Source organism: Squalius cephalus (genome assembly GCF_949319135.1).
Source record: "Squalius cephalus genome assembly, chromosome: 9".
NCBI classification, from domain to species: domain Eukaryota; kingdom Metazoa; phylum Chordata; class Actinopteri; order Cypriniformes; family Leuciscidae; genus Squalius; species Squalius cephalus.
In genome coordinates, this window is record NC_137130.1 from 42,505,680 (window position 1) to 42,529,179 (window position 23,500).

Genomic DNA, 23,500 nt, shown 5'->3' on the forward strand with positions numbered 1-23,500 from the left:
ATCATAGACTTATTACTTTTGACATGAATGTTATGTCATCACAGTCTATTTCTGAACGCATTATTAAATTCCAGAACATAAAGCACATGGACTTCACTTTCTTTTCTACTTCTGTCTCTCTGGGCTTCCCATTACTAACTCAGTTGAGCACTTCAGTTGAGATGCTATCTGCACTTCTGGACGAGTTTTCACCTGTGTGAGAACGGGTTGTTACATTTAGGAAACCCTGTCCATGGTATACTCCGGAGTTACGTTTAATGAAAGCTGCTGGAAGGCCATTAGATCGGCAGTACAAAAAATCTGGCCTGACGGTACATAGGCTTCTCTACACTAAACAACAATCTGTTTACCATCCTGCTCTGAATACTGCATATAAGAACTATTACTCAAGCATCATTGGTAATGCTGCAACTAATTCCTTTGTTTAAGACTGTTGACAAACTTCTTAAACCAACTAAGGCTTGATTCACTCCTTTGTGGTTCACTCCTTTGTTGAAGTTTCATAATTATTTCACTGGAAAGATTGATGGCATATACAGCTCTTTAACCACTATCACCCCAGTTGAGCTAGTTGATACTCAGCCTTTAAATCCTCTGGCCACTACCTTTTCAAACTTTGAAATGGTCAGTGTTGACTTTATTGTTAGTACAGTTAAGTCCATGAACTCAACTACTAGTATTTTAGATACCAGTAGATACCAGTTAGATACCAGTATTCATCAGTCTGCCCTCATATGACTTCAATTGTGAATTTATCACTGAGTTCTGGAATTATTCCTCCAGATTTAAAAATAGCTGCCATTACACCAGTCCCTCAGAAGTCTGGTTGTGATGTTTCTGATTTGTCCAATTACAGGCCTATTTCAAACCTTCCATTCTTGGCTAAAGTTCTGGAGCGTGTTTTTGCTATTCAGTTAAATAATCATCTAGCACTGAACAGACTTTTTGAACCTTTTCAATCTGGGTTCAGAAAAGGTCATAGCACTGAGACAGCTCTAGTGAGGGTCGTAAATGATCTTCTTATTGTGGCTGATTCTGGTGCATGCAGTATTCTGGTCTTATTAGACCTCAGTGCTGCTTTTGATACTATATGTCACTCTCTTCTGCTAGATCGGGTGGAAAATTGGCTGGGTCTTTCTGGAGCAGTATTCAGTTGGCTTCAGTCTTAACAAATTGCTTGGGTAATCACAAATCTGATACTGTTCCTCAGGGTTCAGTGTTAGGCCCAATTTTATTTAACATTTACATGCTTCCGCTTAGGCAGATTATCAGGAAATATGGTCTAGGGTATCACTGTTATGCAGATGATACGCAGATTTACATCACCATTGCTCATTAATAGTTTTGCGTGGCTGTCTGGAAGAGATCAGTATCTGGATGCAGAATAACTTCCTGAAGCTGAACGTCTCCAAAACTGAACTGATGCAGATTGATACAGTGGCGGCTGCTCGTAAGGCAGATCAGATCAGTTTGATTGTGGATTTCAACACGGTAATTCCCACTACACAGGTGCGGAAACTTGGTGTTGTTTGTGATTCACAGTTAACATTTCAGGCTCTCTAAAATTGCTTTTTGGTAATTTAGCTGATGTATCAAATCAATACCTAAGGTTGTGATTGTTCTCTTCTATGAGAGTCGATAAGGCCTTTCTGTATGAAGTAACACTTTCCTTCCATGAAATGTGAAAAACCTCTAGTTTTGCTTTCTTCCAGCTACGCTCCATTCTTCAGGCTGCCTTCTTGAGGGCCCGGGTGTAATAACATAAACTAATAGTTGATCAATGACTGAAACAAACTGAAAGACTTTTTACAAAGTGAATCCCACATGCAGCTGCTCAGATTTTATTGCTGGCTGTCATGTTACAGAGCTCTTTCACACAAACGTGTCTCTGGGAGGTATTTTGTCCCCTGTGACGTGTGAGATGCCGGAGACGCGAGAGCCGCTGGAGACGCGAGAGCCGCCGGACCGTCCTGACGGAGCACGGTACGCTGTAGTGTAGAGAGATTTACTAGCCGTCCGCGGGCCGTACGACGGAGAGGCTTCTGCTCTCGCTGCAAACACACTCAACATTCTGGAGGAGAGAACTGGAGATCAGTCTTCACATTAACTATAAAATTATTCTGTAAGAATAAGTTTCAGTTGTTAACATTAGTTAACTACATATAGCATTCATTAATCTCAACATTCACTAATACATTTTTAAGATCAAAAGTTTTATCTGTTAACATTAATGCACTGTGAACTAACATTTTTACATCATTAATAAATGATGTAAGGATATTGCTCACTGTTAGTGCTTGTTACAGTGATATAAAAAGTCTACCCATCACATTTAAACAGCACACCTGCATAAGTGTTCACCCCCCTGAACTAATACTTAGCTGAAGCTTCCTTTAATTTTAACCAAATATTCTTAATTAGTTTTGTAAATATTAACTGAAACAAGTATTTACCTTGTTGGGATGACTGTCACAGCATATAAAATAGATCCAAGAATTATTAAGAAATTTCCAGCCAATCCGAGGAATATCGGAGTTCCGATGCCATACCTACACAGTACAGAGATATAATACACATGAGTAATAATGCGAGTAAACAGAATATCTGCCTAGTACAACAATACTACGCATGTTCTAAAGAGAGAAACCCGTAATTTAGAGCGTAAATGGAAAAAAACTAACTTAGAGGTCTTTAGACTCGCGTGGAAAGACAGTATGTCACGTTATAAAAAGGCCCTAAAAGAGGCCAGGGTTGAGCATCTCCGCAAACTAATAGAAAACAACCAAAACAATCCTAGGTTCTTATTTAACACCGTGGCTAGACTAACAAATAAACAAGCGTCACCTGAACAATATATTCCGTTACAGTTTAGTAGTAATGATTTCATGAAGTTCTTCACTGAGAAAATAGAAAACATCAGAACCACAATTGTAAACGTTCAATCCTCAATCGCGCCTTATTATTCAGCCTCAATTATCACCCCGCAAGAACAATTACAATGCTTTACAACTATAGAACAAAAAGAGTTAAATAAACTTATCACTTCATCTAAAACAACAACATGTTTACTAGATCCTATACCAACTAAACTATTGAAAGAAGTGTTACCTGTAGTGGAAGAGCCTCTCCTCAATATTATTAACTCATCTTTATCTTTAGGTCATGTTCCAAGAACATTTAAACTGGCAGTTATAAAACCTCTCATTAAGAAACCACAATTAGATCCACATAATCTAGCAAATTATAGACCCATTTCAAATCTACCTTTTATGTCTAAAATACTAGAAAAAGTTGTGTCCGCTCAACTGGGCTCTTTCTTACAAGAAAATGACATCTATGAAAAGTTTCAGTCTGGATTCAGGCCGCATCATAGCACTGAAACTGCGCTCGTTAAAATCACAAATGATTTACTCTTAGCTTCTGACCAAGGCTGTATCTCAATACTAGTTTTACTTGATCTTAGTGCTGCGTTCGATACTATAGATCACACAATACTCTTAGATCGACTACAAAATTATACTGGTGTTCAAGGACAAGCATTAAGCTGGTTTAGATCGTATTTATCTGACCGCTACCATTTTGTCTATTTAAATGGAGAAAAATCGATCATAACTCCAGTAAACTATGGAGTGCCGCAGGGATCTGTGTTAGGCCCTCTGTTATTCTCAATATATATGCTGCCACTTGGAAATATTATAAGGAAACATGGAATTAGTTTCCATTGTTATGCTGATGACACTCAAATCTATATTTCATCACGGCCAGATGAAAACGCTAAATTATCCAAATTGACAGAGTGTGTAAAAGATTGGATGACGCGTAATTTTCTTTTATTAAATACAGACAAGACAGAGGTAATACTTATCGGTTCAAAAAACCGCCCACAAAACCTCTCACAATACAACTTTAACATAGTAGGATGTCCTGTTACTTTATCCTCTACAGTAAAAGACCTGGGTGTTATACTTGACTGCAACCTGTCTTTTGAAAATCATATTTCATATGTTACAAAAACAGCCTTTTTCCACCTTAGAAACATTGCTAAGCTACGTAATATGCTATCTGTTTCTGATGCAGAAAAGTTAGTTCATGCATTCATGACCTCGAGACTAGATTACTGTAATGCTTTATTAGCCGGTTGTCCTGCATCCTCAATAAACAAGCTACAGTTAGTCCAAAATGCCGCCGCTAGAGTTCTAACTAGATCAAGAAAATATGATCATATAACACCAATTTTATCATCACTGCATTGGTTACCTATAAAGTCCTGTATTAACTACAAGGTATTGCTACTGACTTATAAAGCCCTAAACGGCTTAGCTCCAGTCTATTTAACGGATCTTCTATTGCCCTATAATCCATCGCGCTCTTTAAGATCACTAAATTCGAGGCTTTTGGTCATACCTAGGATATCCAGATCCACCAAAGGAGGGAGAGCATTTTCACATTTAGCTCCAAAACTCTGGAATAGCCTTCCTGATACTGTTCGTTGCTCAGACTCGCTCTCCCAGTTTAAAACTAGATTAAAGACGCATCTCTTCAGCCAGGCATTCATATAATACTTTTAATCTTACAGTTAAATCCGGTCTCTAGTTCATAAGACTGAGCCCGGGTTCTCCCAAGGTTTTTTTCTCCCAAGGTTTTTTTTTTCTCCATTAGGTCACCTGATGGAGTTTTTCGGTTCCTTGCCACTGTTGCCTTTGGCTTGCTCAGTTGGGGATATTTGGATATTTAATTGAACTAATCAATCAACGATACTATTGATCAGCATTACCAAACATGGACGTTCCATTAGAAACAAACATTGATGTATTGTTTTCATTTATTACTGTGAAGCTGCTTTGATACAACCTGTGTTGTGAAAAGCGCTATATAAATAAACTTGACTTGACTTGACTTGACTTATTTTGTACATCTCTGACACATCATAATCAGCACTGAATTATTATTTTTTAAATAATTTGTTCAATAGACTAGTGTAAAAAACAACAACAGGATATTCCTCTGAAATACAGCAGATTCAGAGAGTATGCTAAAGTATTTTAAATGTCACATGATCAATCTACACCATCCCATAATGACAAAGTAAAAACCCTCAAGCCATTCCTTGATTTGAGCAGCTCAACAATCTGTCAGTATGAACACATCATCTCCCGTGTGCTTCATCGCCCTCTGCTGGTGTGTTTTCCCATCACCACACGGCCTTCATCACGCGTGTCCGCACAGAAACACTAATGCAGAAGTTCCTCATCACTGAGGGCAGCTTCAAATACATACAATATCAATGGGAATGAATGCACTTCAGTTAGATTCTTACTCATTAGAATTTGTAGGGGTGTATAAGAGAGTTTCTCCAGCTATTTTGGAGAAAAACGTTTTATTTGTGTCCGTTTTATATTATATATAAAACGTTTTATATGAAGTGTCTTTAACTGTACTTATGTGTTTACACAATAAGTGCATTGTATCAAATGATTAATTTAAAAGTGTTTTTACATTGTACTTATATTAGATAAAAAACCTGCATCTTATATCAACGAGTCGTTTTGTACAGCTAAAAATAACTGGAAGTGTACGAGAGACACGTTCAACTTACAAATGACTTTAGCGGTTAAAATAAGGTGGATATTATCTACAGTTTATTTAAAAAAATGTACTTGAACAACTTGAAGTACACTACAAGTGCACATCCAATACAATAAAGTGCACTTCTTTTTCACATGGGTTATTTATTTCTCTGAAACGCCAGTACTAGGGGTGTAACAATATATATCGTTTTACAATATATCGCAATACAAAAATGCATCAATATGCATCATGGATAGTGACAATAAGTATTGTGTATAGTTCACCCAAGATGAAAATTACTGTGTGAGAAAAAGTTCAAGTTTACAGATTTTCAGTGTCAGTAATACATTAAACTACTATATATAATGTTGAATATAATGTATAATAATATTTGTGCATCCTGATAATGCCAAATGTCTGATGTTACCAGTAAAAAGTGTCCTACATTACTTTAGATATAGCCAGTGACAGAGTGCAGTATATTCGTCTAAAATAACTCTATGACTTCAGAATCATGATATTGTTATTCTGGTGTCTCTATTGTCCTGTGCTTTGGGTTTCAGCACCAAGTCCAAGCCTATCCATTTACACACACAATGTAATATCAAATTTAGCATTTTAATCAACAGTATATATTTCTTTAAACATTTTACCATGTGTCTTGGAGTAGCGCAATAATATCGTATCGTGAGTTCAGTATTGAATCAGGACATGAGGGTCTCGTTACACCCAGTTCTCAGTATTTCAGGTGTGCAGTAGTCCTGAATCTCGTTATGTTCTCGGTTAGGTTTCGATGTTCCTGGTTCCTGTTTATTTCCTGTCTTTGCCTTGTTTCCTAGTCTTTGACCTATTATGTGTCCACCTGCCCCATGTTAATTCATTTAGTTGTATATATACTCCGTTCAGTTCAGTTCCTTGTCTGTCCTTATGTCTATTGGTAAGTCTTTTAGCATGACGCTTTTCCTTTTGCTCCTGAGTGATTCCTCAAATGTGCGTTAGTTTTGTTTCTTTTGTAAATACACGTTTGTGTATGTAAGTTTGCTGTAACTAGACCCGGCTGTAACCGACACAAGCTGTCGCGTGTGCCACTGCTCAATGAAAACATCCCAGTTTGGATCATTAATGTTGACGTATGGCATTGCCTTTTCTTGGAGTATCATGTACCTTATAATACTCCTGTCAGCAGTCGGTGAAAAGGCAGTGCTGGCGACCCTGTTGGTGTATAAACAGTACGCCGCTAGCGCTGACACACCTGTGAGGAGGAAAACAAGAGATCTCTCAATGTATGTGTGGGTGAATGCTGGTAAAACACAACACAATCCGACACTTTGTTTTTAAAATATGTTCCAAGTGAGTACATCAGTTTCATTTCACAATAGTTCCTGGTTTCTCTCCAATCTGTCATCTGATGGAGTTTTGCTTCCTTGCCACTGTTGCCTTTGGCCTTTGGCTTACTTAGTTGGAGACATTTAATATTCAACAATATTATTGATCTCCTGCATTGACACCATTATATGAGAACTGAACTGAGCTGGACGATGACAATGTTTTCTCCAGAGCGGCTATACATATATATATAAATGAACTAAATTAATAACTTTTTACAACAGAAATGAACCATCACTGAACTCACTTAAGCTGGACTATGACGCTATTTTCTTCTGGAAACAAACTTTGTTGCATTATTTTCCTGTTATCTCTGTAAAGCTGCTTTGAAACAATCTGTGTTGTAAAAAGTGCTATATAAATAAAGGTGACTTGACAAGTTTAGGAGGAAGGAATCAAGAATTCAGAGCTTTAGTGCCTCACCTTACTAGTATTAAACCTGCGTAAGCATAAATACAGATCAGATTCTGTGTGGGTGCATATAGTTTGAAGGCATAAATATTGGATAAATGGTTTTACTCACCACCGACAAAATGAAAAGCAGCCCCGGAGAGCAGTATTTTATCCTTTTTTTCCGCACTTCCACCGATGTACGTGCAGTCCATGCCGATGAAGCAGAGCACAGCAGCGACGAACCCCAGACTCATGCCGGCCATCAGCAGCCCTCGCACACCCTGAACATACGCTATCAAGAGGCACAACAGGTCAGACACTCAATCTCTGCCAGCAACAGACCCTCCGGATCCCAGAGACTTACGTGTGACGGCCCACAGCACATCATAGTCTCTGCAGTTGGTGACGGAGGACGTGTCCGTCACACAGTCCCTCCACAGGTTTGACCAATACCAGGACGACTTGATCATCCAGCTGCCGCCTTTGCCCCCTACGAAGAAGACTCTCCAGTAGTCCATGGCCAGCGTAATGCTGACGAAGAGCCAGCCGAGGGTCGAAAGCAAGAATCCAAACACCTGGATCAGACTTTTCCTCATCGCTCTGTCTCCTGAGCACACGCTCAATCCCACTCAAACATGGCCGACTCGTCAGCGGAGGAAAGCAGTTAATAAAGGTCTGACCTTTGAGAGAGAGTCCTGAAGGGACGGATATTGTGTTTGTACACACATCATGACGCTGGTTTACTATAAATATTGTGAGGAGTGTGTCTGGCAGAGAAATAAGACGTAATCTGTGAGACGCTTGTAAATAACTGAAATATACACGTATAACACGTTTCTTCCTGAAACATCATCTATCTGGTGGCACAATTAATAAAATTCAGCAAATATGTGACCCAAAACCAGGGACAAGGGTCATTTATACATCACCTGAAAGATTTATACATCCCCAAAAAATCAAAACACTGAGAAAATCGCCTTTAAAGTTGTGCTTTTATGTTCGCGATTGTGCGGCATTCACTCAAATATTCACACAAAAATATTGTTTTTATATATTTACGGTAGAAAATTTACAAAATATCTTAATGGAACATGATGTTTACTTAATATCCTAATGATTTTTGGCATAAAAGAAAAATCTATAATTTTGACCCATTCAATGTGTTGTTGGCTATTGCCACAGATACACCTGTGCGGCTCGAGACCAGGGTCACATATATCAAATATGTTCACACAGATATTATGCACAATTGTATCACCCCAATAATATGCAACAATTATAACAACATTATATTGATTATTTATTAAACATCAAAAACATTATTCTCAAATCACATTAATTGAGGCTAGGCAAAACAGGCAATACAATCTCCAGACAATATTGAAACTCAAATCTCCTTGAACGTGATTCTGTCTGGCCTGCTTTGGACCGGGACTGATATACTGATGCCAGAAATTAATAATCACCCGAACTGGTGGAGCACAGCATAACTATCAACAGATGATCTCATGCAGTGCTGCGTAAACATAACCATGCTGCAGTAGATATGCTTTAGAGGCAAATAATAACCAAATCTGATACACGACATGTGCTGGCCATCCCGAGGCACTAAAAGAGCGACAGAACCCAATGAGATATTACAGCGTGCTCCAGCACTGTGCGTTATACGTAAGCGTTCTTGTCGAACTGTTGTGAAGAGCTGATGCAGTCTGGCGGAGGCCTCCTCACGTGAGACGACTGACTCTGTGGAGCCGCACGGGACATTAGAGACACTCCGCTGTGGACGAAGGCCTTTCTGTCCGACGGATACGGCGAACTGCAGCAACAGGGACACAACATCATCCAGATCTGTTAATATCGCTCAGAGACCAGGGCCTCATTTATAACCGGTGCGTCGGACACAAAACAGCCCCTGAAAGAGCCGTACGCTCTTTCGTAAATTACATCAAATTATTACCGAGAAGTTACAGCATTTTTACATATTCGAATAAACAGAAATATTTGTAGTGGAAGTGCTGATGTTGAACACTTTCCCTGTGGCATGCTGTGTTTTAATGCTTTAACTACAGCGAGGATTGCTTAGCGCATGATAATAGCAGAACTTTTCGTGCTGTTTCCATTAAAAATGTAAAGCAAGTAAAATTTGAAAAGTATTAAAAAAAAGAAAAAAGTATTTGGCCAGTGGAAAAGATTGAGAAAAACTTTCTCTGAAATGTATTTTATAGTGTTTGATTTATTTATTCAAAAACAAGGCAAGGATAGTGATTTAGTGATAGCTACTAAAGGATTTTTAGCAATGTAATGTGATGCGCATCCGTATCTCATATTTTCCAAATGTCTTGTAACATTAAACATGGCATCACGTGGATGAATATGCATATGCAAATGATATGCAGATGAGGATATGCATAGTAAAGCGAGGCGCTGTAAGCTCATATATGGTTATTTCAGGGAGGAGATGCATGCATCTTCCGCTGACTGGGGTTTATAAAGGGAATTTTGCGCAGGTTCAGGCTTTATAAGTCTGAATATTTTTTGCCGTACGCCATTTTTGGCTTTCAGGCGCACGTACACTTTTAGTAAGGATCCTACGCACAGTTTTATAAATGAGACCCCAGAAATGACATGACATCTGGGTCAAAACCAAATCTGATTCTTTGAACCGTATGTGAGAGTTAGAGGCCTTTGTCCTTTACCTGCTGCTCATGCCTTCAGACAGCGAGAGGCAGAACACCGCTCCTCCGAGGATACACAGCGTCGAGCCCGCCCAGCCGATGAACAACGCAGCACCCAGCTCATACCTGAGAGGAAGCACAGCGTTTCAGCACCAACATCACTGCAGACCCTGAAAGTTCTTAGGAGGAAAAAAAACATGATACCTACTTTTGCGCAACATACATAGGATCGAAAAACTCAGAGGTGATCCTGTGAGCGTAGAGGGAGCAGGCGGTCAGAGAACACAGACCTGGCAGGGACAGCATTATATCTGAGTATAGCTCTTCAGCTGGGGATAATAGTGCTCAGAGGTCAGAGAAAGAGAAGTGTAATGTCTACGAAACCCACCAGTACAAACAAAGTTGAACCCAGCAAAGGAGACGATTTTGGCCTTGGTTTGGTCAAGACCACCGACCTTAGTGCACTTCATGCCGATCAGAGCAAAGACAGATCCAAAGAAACCAAGACAGACAGCAGCGATCATCAGACCCCGACACACCTGGATATAACCTGATCAACAAGAGAAAACATATGAAATTATAAACACTATCAGTCAATAAAATCAATCAGTGAATTCCCTTTCAAGTTCAGTTTACTTGTCAGTAGCTGATGCCCCTGGGGAAACTTCTTTCTCTGAGAAATACTGAAGCCCTATTGAATGGTGCCAAACTGGAGGCGGGTCTTCCCGCTATATAAGGAGGAGTTGGGCAGTCCTTGCCTCAGAATCCTTTCCCCTTTAGACATCTGAACTGTCTTCAAGAAGCCAACTACAGCTCGCCATAGAGATACGCTCACCAATGGACGGCGCCCGGATTGCTGCTTTTCTGCAGCGTTTTGGTCAGAATGCCAATATTTCTTTCACTGACTTTGGATGGATGCATCCGGCCATATCACCTTGTAGCCCAAGACTGGTCACACACTGAAGCTAGGCAGGGTTGAGTCTGGTCAGTACCTGGATGGGAGACTCCTGGAAAAACTAGGTTTCTGCTACTGTTAGTGAGGCCAGCAGGGGGCGTCACCCTGTGGTCTGTGTGGGTCCTAATACCCTAGTGTAGTGACGGGGACACTATACTGTAACAAGCACAATCCATCGGATGAGACGTTAAACGAGGTCCTGACTCTCTGTGGTCATTAAAAATCTCAGGATGTCCTTCGGAAAAGGAGTAGGGGTTTAACCCCGGCATCCTGGCTAAACTGCGCCCAATAAGAAGCAGTGTTGCATGAGTTCGCCTGCCTGCAACCAGCGGTGGACCTTAAGGACTCAGGTGATGAGCACACACCGACTAAGTGTCCACAAACCTGGCTTCTCATGTTCCCCCACAGGGGGTGGAGCCGAGAGTGGAGATCACAGCAAGGGGTTCACATGCTGGTACAGGTCTCTGAACGTGCCTACAATACAAGAAGCCCCCCCCCCCCCCGCCTCCCGCCTCCTTTGACCACTGTGCTGTACAATCATGCATGTAATAAAATAACACAATTAAAAGCAGCCAATAATGCATACAACCAACATATCACAAAAAAACAACAAGAGCCTCGTCTGTTACGTCAAACTGTCGAACCAAATGCTGATGATAGTAATTGCAATTTCAACTGTCTTTTAAAGAGTGTGTAAAAGATCATTTCCGTAAGATCGTGCCAAATTGTGTAGTGCTTTATACTTAGATTAGTTATTTAAAATCGACCCTGTATTGAATTGGAAGCTGATTTAATATAGTTTAAACAGGTGCTATATGCTGGTGTTTACGAACACACGTTAACAATCTAGCAGTGGTGTTCTGTACTTATTGTAAGCGATTTAACAGTGATTGGCCCACACCAGCAGACAAGGAATTACAATAGTCCAGTCTTACAGAAATGAAAAGCACTTCTCCAGGTTTGTAGAGGACTGAAATAGTTTTTACCTTTGCTACTAAACACAAATAGAAGAAGCAGGATTTCATCTGTTTATCATCAAACTGTACCCTAAGGTTCTTAACCACCAATTTACATTCTTACAGAAACAGACACATTTTAGGAATCAGAGGTCCCGAATCAGATTATCTCAGTTTTGCTCATTTAAATAAAAATATATCAATGACATCCATAATTTAACTTCATGTAAACAATTAAGTAATGACTCAGTTGACCTTCTGTCCTGTTTTCTTAGAGGTAGGTACACCTGAGTGTCAACAGCATTACAGTGAAAAGACACTCCATGCCTCTGAAAACCAGAACCTAAAGCTAACATATAAATGGAAAACAGAACTGGACCAAGAATATAACACCACAAATCAATGAAGCAGATTTGGAGTAAAGTTGACCAATATTAACTGAGAAGGTCCTATTACCCCGCCATACCCCGAATACCCACAGTCTTTTCTAGGTAATGGCATTCTGCCTTGTATAAGCACACAATGTTTCAGTCACTCACTCAATCACACAGTGTAATAAACATGAACGTGGTGCTGGGTTGCTGAGAATTTCAGAAACTGCTAATCTACTGGGATTTTCACACTCAACCATCTCTAGGGTTTGCAGAGAATGGTCTGAGGAAAAAATATACTGTGAGTGAAAATGCCTTGTTGATAATGACCAGACTTGGTTCAGCTGATAGAAAGGCAACAATAACTCAAATAAGCACTGGTTACACCCGAGGTCTGCAGAAGAGCATCTCTGAACGCTCAACACATCCAACCTTGAAGCAGACGAGCTCCAGCAGCAGAAGACACACACCGGTGGCGCTCCTGTCAGCTGAGAACAGCACACTGAGGCTACAATTCACACGGGACAATAGAAGATTGGAAAAACCTTGCCTGGTCCGATGAGTCTGTATTTCTGCTGTGACGTTCAGATGGTAGAGTCAGAATGTTGTGTAATCAAACAGCATGGATCATCCTGCCTTGTATCAGCGGTTAAGGCTGGTGTAGTGGTGTTTTCCTGGCACTCTTTGGGCCTCTTAGTACCAATTGAGCATCGCTTAAACGCCACAGCCGACCGGAGTATTGTTGCTGACAGTGTCCAACCCTTTATGACCAAAGTGGACCATCTTCTGATGGATACTTCCAGCAGTCACCAAGCTCAAATCATCTCAAACTGGTTTCTTGATCATGATGAGTTCACTAAACTCAAACGCTCATCAGATCTCAGTCCAATAGAGCAGCTTTGGGATGTGGAGGAACGGGAGATTCGTGTGATGATATCATGTCAATATGGACCAGAATCTCTGAGGAATGTTTCTAGCACCTTGTTGAATCTGTCACAAAGAATTAAGGCAGTTCTGTAGGAAAAATAGGGTCTGACCCGGTACTAGTAAGGTGTACCTAATAAAGTGGCTGGTGAGTGTATAATAAATATCAAGTACTTAAAATGGCGATGAATTAATCACTGTGGTTAAACAAAGGCTCTTTCTCTGATGTATGTCCTTCAGTCATGGAAGAGCAGACTGGTATCCACACACACACACACACACACACACACACACACACGGTCTTCTAGCTGTTCTCTAGCGAAATATTAGCTTACTAGTTAACCCACGAAAACAAATGAATGAATGGAAATCAGCCTTAGGGTTAATGCATCTAAATTATTCCCCTTAACTTTCTGAAAAGTGCTAAACATTGACAAATTAGAGGGAAAAGAATCGTTTCAGACTTTTGTGTGTTTGCCTTGCACAAATGGTTAGCTCTGTTGAGAGCATTATTCCTAGAAGAGAGCATTATTCCTAGAGAAAAATCACCTTGGCTAGATGAAGAACGAGACACAATTATAAATGTGTCTTCTTAATAAAGGTTTCCAAATGAGGTTTTCGCCATAGAAAATCCATTCTGGGTTCCCCAATCCCCTCCATGTTCAGTTCTTAAAAGATCACTTTTTCTATGTGTGAAGAACATTTTAATAATCGAAAGAACCTTTTCCACTATAAAGACCCTTTTGTGCAATGGAAAGATTGCATGGATCATGGATGTTAAATGTTCTTCATGGAACCATCAATGCCAATTAAGGACCTTTATTTTAAAGAGTGTGTGTTCATGAAGCATGAAATGACTAGTGAAAATGCTTTTATATTGTATTAAGAAATGCAAACAAAGTTATAAGCATAACAGTCTAAGTAAAGGTTGAATTGAAAGATGTATTTGGTGTGTGTCTTCAGCAGCACTGGAGCTACATGACCCACACATGATGACCTGAGATGATCCAAGCGCAGCTTCAATGCGGATCAACATCAGACAAAGTGCTTTACTTATATCTGACAAGTCAATCTATCTTAATATCTTAATATTTCTCATACAACCAAGACATAAAGTACATATACATATACATACAGCAGTGGTCAAAAGTGATGTCCGGAGGGGATATTTGTTTTTAATGACCCTACAATTTGATTAAACCATCAAAATATGAGGAATCTATTTTAAATATTTAAAATATGAGGGAAGATCAAAACACTAAACTTGGTTAGCGTGTTCATCGCACAAAATTGTTTGACAAAAAAGGAAAACTACAGCTAACGTTTTTTTAAAAAAGTCAAATGAACATTGAGGGAAGATGTCAATTTTCCTACATCACTTTTGGCCACTTTTAAGCACACAAACTTGACAAAAGCACCTGACCGTCCAGTGCCAGCATCGAAGGGAAGTCTTTGCAGTTGGAGATCCCAGTAGAATCAGTCACGCAGGTTTTCCACAGGTTGGACCAGAAGGTGGCTGTGGTGATAACTGTGCCGTCGATCGAAGACACCTTCCAGTAGTCCGTCGGTAAAGTGGAGGACACCAGCACCCAACCCGACGTGGTGAGTACAAACGCCATGATCTCTCTTGCCATGCTGCTCATTGTCCCTCTGAAGTTCTCCAGCCGTCACTCCTGCGGTGTTGTGTGTGTTTAGCTATTACACACTCGATCAGCTGGGGAATATGTTCTCATTTCACACTGGAGGGTGTGCCAGACTCTGAATGAGAGCGCAGAACTATGACCAGGCACTGTTTAGGAATATGTAAGATTAATGTTAAGTGTGAGATTTAGTAGTGATTTAGAAGAATTTCTGTTAATGTTGGCTTTAGGATAGTTACCATCATGGTGACAAGTGGTGCATGCAGCTTGATTTGAAAGCAAATAATCCCTTTATATAGTTGCGCTCATACAGCAAGTGCTTCTGTATAACATACTATTGCTAATATGTTAGCAAATTAGTATGTTAGCAGATTAGCTTTTTAAAGCTAACTAAGTTTATACTAATAAAAGTGTTCACATTGAGATTACATGAAAGTTTTAAGTTAATTGTATGAATTAATGTATTCATACATTTTAATTGTTCTTAACTTGAAATGTTTAAGTACAAAATAAAAATCTGCTAGTTCTGCTTACTTAAACAATTGATTGCCTTAAATGTTTTGAGTTCTGCCAACTTATTCGGGTTTACAGTGTACTTCATAGATTTAAGTTATATTAACTGAATGGAATTAGTACTATTAACTTTATTTACCCAAGTTATCTTAACAATAAGTTATTGAGTTACTTGGACACAAATAAAATATGTTATGCTTAAATTGTTTGAGTTAATAAACTTAAATGATTTAAGGCAATCGGTTTCCTCAAACGGTTTGAGTTGAACTAACTCATCAGGTTTTACAGTGTAGAAAATGAACATCACAGCTGCAAAAGACTTGGGGAGAAACATCTCCTTTAGCTTAACTGTGTTCGACTCAATTGTATTATATGTATTTTAAGTTAAACATCAATTCTGTTGTTATTTTTACAAAATTAAAGAACTAAAGAGAGAAAGAAAGAAGAGAAAATACAGCAAAGCCTGTGCATGCTTTTACAATAACCTGTTGTGAAAATTATAAGAAGATTAAGAAGATCATCAATAAAAGAAAAGGTCACCCTTACCAAAGAAACATACATGGGAATATACTGAAAATATTTTTCTTTAAGCATGGACCATGTATTTCTCCATATTCATACACATAAAAAATATAGCGATGAAGACATAAACTGCATTACATTTTTACACGTTATAGCTTTATTCAAACTAATTATTGAAAACTTTATTGAAATTAATTCATTTCTGTTTCATGAGTTAACACGTGGGTTTACATAAAGCTAAACGGTCTGTGTACGTTTTGATAGTTTGTTTTTTCGTTTGAACCACAAAACAAAATAACGAGAAACCACCTTTTTTTCGTTTGTCGTTTCAAACCAAAAACAAAGAAACGGTAAAAAAAGAGCCGTTCTCCCGTTTTTGGTTTCTGAATCCAAAAACGAAAACCGACTAAACCAAATTCAAATAACAGTCCGATTTTGGTTTTTTGAAATTCCTTTTTTCATTTCTCCGTTTGAAGATCTAAATTAAATGAAAGACAGTTGGTCATGTGACCCGGAAGTAATAGTAAATATAGCCTATAAAAATAAAAGCCAAAGCTTTTTAGAACGGTCATAATATGCAGCACTAACGTTATACCAGAGTAACCTTAGAAGAAAAAAAATCAATCAATAAATAGGCTTATATTACGGTGACGCATTGCTGCCACATAGACATATTATTTTTCCCCCTCAATTATGTCGTAATAACGAGATCTTATGTCGTTTTAACGACATCTTTTCTCGTAGGCTAATAACGTCGTAATTATGTCGTAGCCTAACTTAAAACGACATATTTTCTTGGCCTTATAAGGACATGTGTAGTCATGCCTTTATCCACATACAACTGATAGCCTATCACGCCTTTCACACTTCTACGTTCAAAAAGCTTAAGCAAATAGTAGCAGCCCCCAATCAGGCAAAATTAATAAATGAGGCCCTTTTTTTAAAATATATTTTATATAGGCCTGTAAGTTTTTTTTTATATAATATATTATAGGGCCTATATATAAGATTTATTTTTGTTAATAGGCTATATCTTCATTACCTAGAGATAGGCTATAATTAAACAAAAAGTAGTAAAAACACATCTAACAAAACATAGCCTAAGTTGTTTATTTTTTACAACATTGTGTTCTTATTTTGTTTAATTAACGAAATGTCAATCTTCGTCTTTATAACAGAAGATACAATACAATACAAACATCTTCAAGATACAGCCTACAGTCTTCACATGTATAACGGATTGTCACCTTATAAACAGTCCTTTGTGTGGTGGAATAAGCAATGCTAGAAATATATGGTTAGTATCTTAATTTAAACTTTATTTTATTATTTTATTAGTTCATTATGCTTACTCAACTAATTTAATGTAAAGAGCTGGATACTAATAGAGTGCCGAAGTTATGACGTCACTTTGTAGGCCAAAACGCGGAAGTGAGTTAGCATTTTAGCACTACCGGTTCCCTCGCCCTAAAGTCTATGGGTTTTTTGAATGGGTTTTTGCTAAATCGCCTGAAATAAGGTCTGTGGTTAACAAAGCCTCTAAATATTTTCACGTTTTGATCTATGACATAAAACACACCAGTTATAACCTGCTTGTGATTTTTTTTTACTTTATTGTGTCTTAAAAACGGTGGTTGCTAACAAGTTGCTAAAAGGGACTACATCCTTTGGCGGGGACTTTAGACGTCATCATGACAAACATGAAAGCTCTCACTAGCCCGCGTTTCAGCTTCACGGTCTTAGAAGTTTACCTTTCAGTTAATATAGCCTACATAACGTTATTTTTGTTTTGTCCCGAGATGCAACCACAAAGTCATCGAATGAAAATTAAATCTCGTTTTACCGTTTTCCGTCCGATGTTACCCAGCGGAGACTCTGGGTTCGTGCCAGATGGAGTAAAAAAGGCTAGCAGTAGCAAGAATAATAATTTTTCATAACCAAATCAACAGCTAAAATGCCTTTTGTCTTTCTCTTAAAACATCTAAAAGCTTGTTTACTTTGCCACTGTTTAATAGATTAGATCCGCTGCAGTTTTATTAAAGGCTAACGTTACGTTGAGAAATGTGTTTAATTAAAATATTCAAAATACCTGGTTTATTGACTTTTATTGTAACTTGTTTGGATATAATTATAGAAAGGGTGGGTCCTGCACCCTGATATTTGTGAACTTGGTATTGTATTTGTAAACAGCATTACCGGTAGTTGATATTATGATACAATGATATTAATCTTTGTTATTTTAGTAGTAAATGTTAACTATATTTAATGTGCTATATAAACGTGGACAATTCCCAGAGAACACGCTGATATGTATAGCCTTAATGCACTGTAAGTTGCCTGTCTGACACACAAATTAAATGTTAAACTATTGTATACTACTTGTATACTATTGTAACTACACTCCAGTCAGCTCACAGTAATGTGAATGTGAGATAAAATTTAATACACTGGCTCTCACATTGGGGCTTGTGGATTACCAGGTAAAAATATATAGAAAATGTTAACAAAATGAGTATATGTGGTTTATTTAGGGAACATATTTAATTATAATATATTATAATAAGCATTTGCTATTGGACAATTCTCATTAAATTCAACATATATAATTATATATTACTATTATATTAAATGTTTGGAATTTAACTGTGTTATGCTTGTTCAGAGATTATTTGTATAGTTATCTTAAATACATAGAACACTATTATAACTCCTCCTATATCTATTAAATCTCTCCCTAGTTTTACTTACCGAGACTCGATTGTCCCTCATGCTGGCCCTTACAATACCGGCAAGTAAACCAGCATCTAAGCTGCATTGTTCATGTCCAGATTTATAGTGGTTCTCTCCTCGATCTATGGTTTTTCTATCGTCTAAGAAAAAGGACATAAGATTGGAAATTGATACGGCCATAGCTAACGTTAGTTCTTCTGAGATGGTCAGCGCGTTTTTTCCTGGCGAATTAGCAAATATGCAAACATACAATCAAACATAAAAACATATCAAACATACAGTGAAAGATAATCTTTAAAGTTTATTTGGGGCACAATGATCAGGCATAATAATCTTAATCACATTCACAAAGAAAATAATATTAAGGTTTATATAAACTAACAAAATAATAAACGAATAAATAAAACATTAACATTAATGCATAAACAAAATTAGTTTCTAACATTTTTGGAAAAAACGAATGGGCAATATTTCTCATGAAAAAGTGGATAAGTTCATACCATAGACTGTAAAAAATAGGTTCATACACAGCGCAGATCATAATGAGCGAGCGTGTTTTTTAAAATAAAGTTTGAGGAAGCTTGATGATGACGTTGATCCGCGACCATGGTGTGCTGGTGTGCTGTAGTCAGTTTATAGCCTACCGTTAGCATTTTATATCTGACGGCTTTATTTAGGCTTCAAAATGTATACATTTTGGATTAACTTGTAAAGATTATCTTGATAGACAAAACGTGTTAGGGTCACAACTCTTTGTTGAACACAGATCTTATTTTTTGCGATTTTCCAAAAGTCTTTGGGGAAAATGCATTGCTTTTCGATCGAGGGAACCCATGCGCCGCTAACTTCCGGGTTGTCCTACAAAATGACGTCATAACTTCGGCACTCTATTACTAATCAAATAATGTCAAATATTAAATGTAGGCTATTGATTAGAGTTGCCATAGACTAAAGATTTTTCATTTAAGCAATTAGGACTAATCGCACGTTTATATTCAATCCTGGGTGCATGTAGGCTATTCCGCGCTCAAGCGCATGCATAAAACTTGCCACAAAAGTAGGCTAATAATAATAAATGTGTCTGAAAAAAATAACGAAGCATTTTAATTGTTTATTAATGAACTAGTCTTTTCTAAATCAGTGTAGGCTGCTTGCAAACATATCTCCATACATCTCCACTGTAATGTAGCCTAGATGCGCCTTTCATACGGACAGGATTACATAATCAGATGGTAGCCTACCGTATACGTATTTGCTTTCGTCTATACACTGTTTTTCAGTTCATTTTTGAGACGCGCTCCAATTCACAGAGATCATGAAAGCGCGCCCTGTTCGTTTTTTTATTTTACAAAAGCACAACGTTTTCTTGTTGTTGTGAGTTTGCACAAATAAAAGTAGTCGCGACTGATGTATTATTCTTTTCTGTATGACCAGAAATGATGGAGTATTTTAAGTTGTTTCCACTGTTGATAGGAAAATGCGAGTGATGGCACCGGCGCCTCCATGTCATGCAGCGCGCTCTCCACACTCCGCACAAACACTTGGGTATGCGCTTAATAATAGCGAACATTTATCTAGGTTAACGTTAGAGCGAGCGGCCATGCCAGACTGATAAGTCCTCTTCATGTTTAACTAATCAAATTCTGTTGCATTTTATTGCGCCAGTTTGAAAAGGGCGGCTGAAACACTTAGCCTATACAGATAAACGCCCAACGCTGGTGTTTTAAATAAATTCGTTTAGGCTTTAAAATAAATTCGTTTAAGCTTTAAAATAAATATTGTTTGTGGGCTAATTAATGCCACAATAATTTGTTTATTTTATTGGCTACTTATATTTTTCATTTTTGTTTTGCATTGAATACCATTTAAAGGATTTGCTGTGCACCGCAATGCATCTCCCATAGAAAGACACGTTAAGAGCCACCTTTATGGGAGGAAAACGCTTAACGTGTAATTAAATGTATTGCGTTCATATTCTGGGCTAATCTGCTTTTCTGTAGGATAGTATGGTTTATTAATAAGGTGTGTACAGCATTTGATCTTTATCACTGAAGTAGCCTATTAAGCCACATTAAGCTTTTTCTTTATTATAAGGGTTTTCTATGGGATGAAACGCTTAGCCTAATGTGCAATTAAACGCAATGTTCGTATTCTGGGCTCATCTGCTATTAATAAGGTGTGTACAGAATTTTTTAACATGACTGTCCATTGGGGGCTGCTATTTCTTCAGCTTTTTGAACGTAGATGTATGATAAAGACATGATTGGCTACATATATTTTGTACATGACTACACATGTCGAGATTATTACGAGAAAATATGTCGTTTTAACGACATAAGATCTCGTTATTACGAGAAAATATGACGTTTTAACGACATAAGATCTCGTTATTACGACATAATTGAGTGGAACAAATAATATGTATGTGGCAGCAATGCGTCACCGTATTACGGTTCTAAAAAGTTTGGCTTTTATTTTTATAGGCTATGTTTACTATTAATAATAATAATAATAATAATAATACATTTTATTTATAATGCGCCTTTCACATACTCAAAGCGCCACAGGATACATAACAAAATAGTCAAACAATCAAACAAACATTGCAGTAAAAAAAAAAGTATCAAAAATACACAATTTATAAATTAAAAGCTTGACTAAAAAGATGTGTCTTAAGAAGTCTCTTAAAACAATCCACAGAAGCAGCATCCCTGATAGACGCAGGTAATGTATTCCATAACTTTGGCGCATTACAGGAAAAGGCCCTTCCCCCCATAGTTTTTAATTTACAACGAGGCTGACACAGAGAGAGAGCCAGCAGAGCGGAGAGAGCGAGCAGGAATGGATGGAGTAACCAAATCACAGATGTAATCAGGAGCCAGCCCATGTACTGCTTTATAAGTTAAAATCAATACGTGACTGAACTGGAAGCCAATGCAGTTGCTGGAGCACAGGTGTAATGTGATGGCGTGATGATGTGTGAGTCAAAACACGTGCGGCAGAGTTCTGTATATATTGCAACCTCTTAATAGAGTTTGCTGGTAAACCCACAAAGAGAGAGTTACAATAATCAAGCCTTGACGTGATGAAGGCATGGATAAGCCTCTCCGCATCAGGCCTAGAGAGAAACGGTCTAATGCGCGCAATGTTCCTCAGATGGAAGAAAGCAACCTTCGTTATGTTTTTAAAATGAGAATTAAAAGTTAGCTGGGCATCAAAAATAACGCCCAAGTTACGAACCTGGCCAGAAGGGGACAATTGGGTGTTGTCTACTGAGATTCTAAAATCCTTACATTTACTGACATTCAAAGGAGTGCCAATTAACAAGACTTCAGTTTTGGAGCAGTTTAGTTTAAGAAAGTTGAGTTTCATCCACCCTTTAATTTCCATCAAGCAGTCAGACAGGTTTGAAGAGGAAAAATTAAGATCAGGCTGAGAGCTGATATAAATCTGGGTGTCGTCTGCATAGCAGTGATAGCTCAGGCCATATTTCTGAATGATCTGCCCGAGAGGCAACATATAAACACTAAATAAAGTAGGACCCAAAACTGACCCCTGAGGGACACCCTGACACAGAGTTCCGGGTCACATGGCCAACCTGTCTTTCTTTTAATGTAGATCTTCAAACGGAGAAATGAAAAAAGAAATTTCAAAAAAACAAAATCGAACCGTTATTTGAATTTGGTTTAGTCGTTTTTCGTTTTTGGATTCAGAAACCAAAAACGGGAGAACGGCTCTTTTTTTACCGTTTCTGTCACAAACCGCTCTGAGACACGAAGGTGAGATCCAATTGCAGCTTTATTAAGGGGCAATCCAGTGACGTAATCCAATAAACAGGCAATGGTTCGAAACACAGGTAGACAGTAGTAGAAGCAGTTGTAGTAGTGTCAGAGAGTTAGCTAACTAACATCATTGTCGTTATTGTGTCATATACTGTATGTGTTAGGGATGTATATTATTACATTATCAGGTTAGAATAGTTATAGTATATTGTTATCATTAATTATAGTAGCTATATTATAGTCTGGTTATATTAATTAGATACGATTATTTGGATTGCTTTGGATTTTTGGATCTGGACTGGATTGCCCTTTTGGATTTGTTTGCTTTTTGTGACCTCTTCCTTTTTCCTGGTAATGGAGCCAGCAAGAAAGAGGAAATCCTTCCCTGTCTGGGCTCAACAGGAGCACCAGTGTCCTCATTTATACCAGCTGGCACTGGCATTTATGTTCCCCTGCATCCTCTGTTCCTTGTGAAAGGACCTTTTCCGAGGCTGGAGAGATTTTGTCCGAGAAGAGGAATCGTCTAAACCCCAACACACTTGAAATAATTATGTTTCTCAATAAAAAATCTATTGTAATCCTTCCTTCACCCACCCCAAACTGCAGTACTGTGTTGCAGTTTGCTCCTCTATATCCCCAGTCCAATAAGCACAACACTGCACTAAAACTAGTAACAGTTCACAGCACAAAAACCCCCAGAAACTATTTTTACCACCCCAGACTATTCTGTTGCAGTTTACTTTATTACACTCCCTCCACCATAGCCACTGCACTCAACACAGTGTCACTTTTGCTGTTCATACTGTCACTATCCAAACAATTTATGAATAAATAATTAACTGTGTTTGACAGTTGTCTCTGCACAAGTAAATTCAGACAGAGAAATATAGCCTACATATTTTATATTATACACAGGTAATGGACAAATGTCTGCTCAGGTCTTTTTATTATTGCGAATGAAAGGTTACAGGCATTAACAGTGAGTACAAAATAAATGAATACAAAACAGAATGAATTAATTTGTCTGCTATTTCTTTGCACAGCAGCTAGGTGTCACTAGTGAGCAATGCTGAATGAAGCTTCGA

At 38.1% G+C, this 23,500-nt stretch overlaps 2 protein-coding genes across 2 annotated transcripts; both read right to left on the bottom strand.

Annotated features, from left to right (window-relative positions):
• Nucleotides 1-1,208: 1,208 nt before the first annotated feature.
• LOC307164731 (claudin-10-like) lies at nucleotides 1,209-8,052 on the bottom strand. Its single transcript, XM_079881792.1, has 5 exons — nucleotides 7,712-8,052; nucleotides 7,478-7,639; nucleotides 6,733-6,820; nucleotides 2,454-2,549; nucleotides 1,209-2,071 (listed from the first exon to the last, which is right to left on the bottom strand). Exons 1-5 carry the CDS (start codon nucleotides 7,941-7,943, stop codon nucleotides 1,873-1,875), a joined length of 777 nt encoding a protein of 258 aa, XP_079737918.1. The 5' UTR covers nucleotides 7,944-8,052; the 3' UTR covers nucleotides 1,209-1,872.
• Nucleotides 8,053-8,697: 645 nt separating this feature from the next.
• Nucleotides 8,698-14,957, bottom strand: cldn10b (claudin 10b). The gene is made up of 5 exons (XM_079881811.1): nucleotides 14,652-14,957; nucleotides 10,411-10,572; nucleotides 10,231-10,312; nucleotides 10,044-10,148; nucleotides 8,698-9,163 (listed from the first exon to the last, which is right to left on the bottom strand). Exons 1-5 carry the CDS (start codon nucleotides 14,869-14,871, stop codon nucleotides 9,010-9,012), a joined length of 723 nt encoding a protein of 240 aa, XP_079737937.1. The 5' UTR covers nucleotides 14,872-14,957; the 3' UTR covers nucleotides 8,698-9,009.
• Between the last annotated feature and the right edge of the window lie 8,543 nt (nucleotides 14,958-23,500).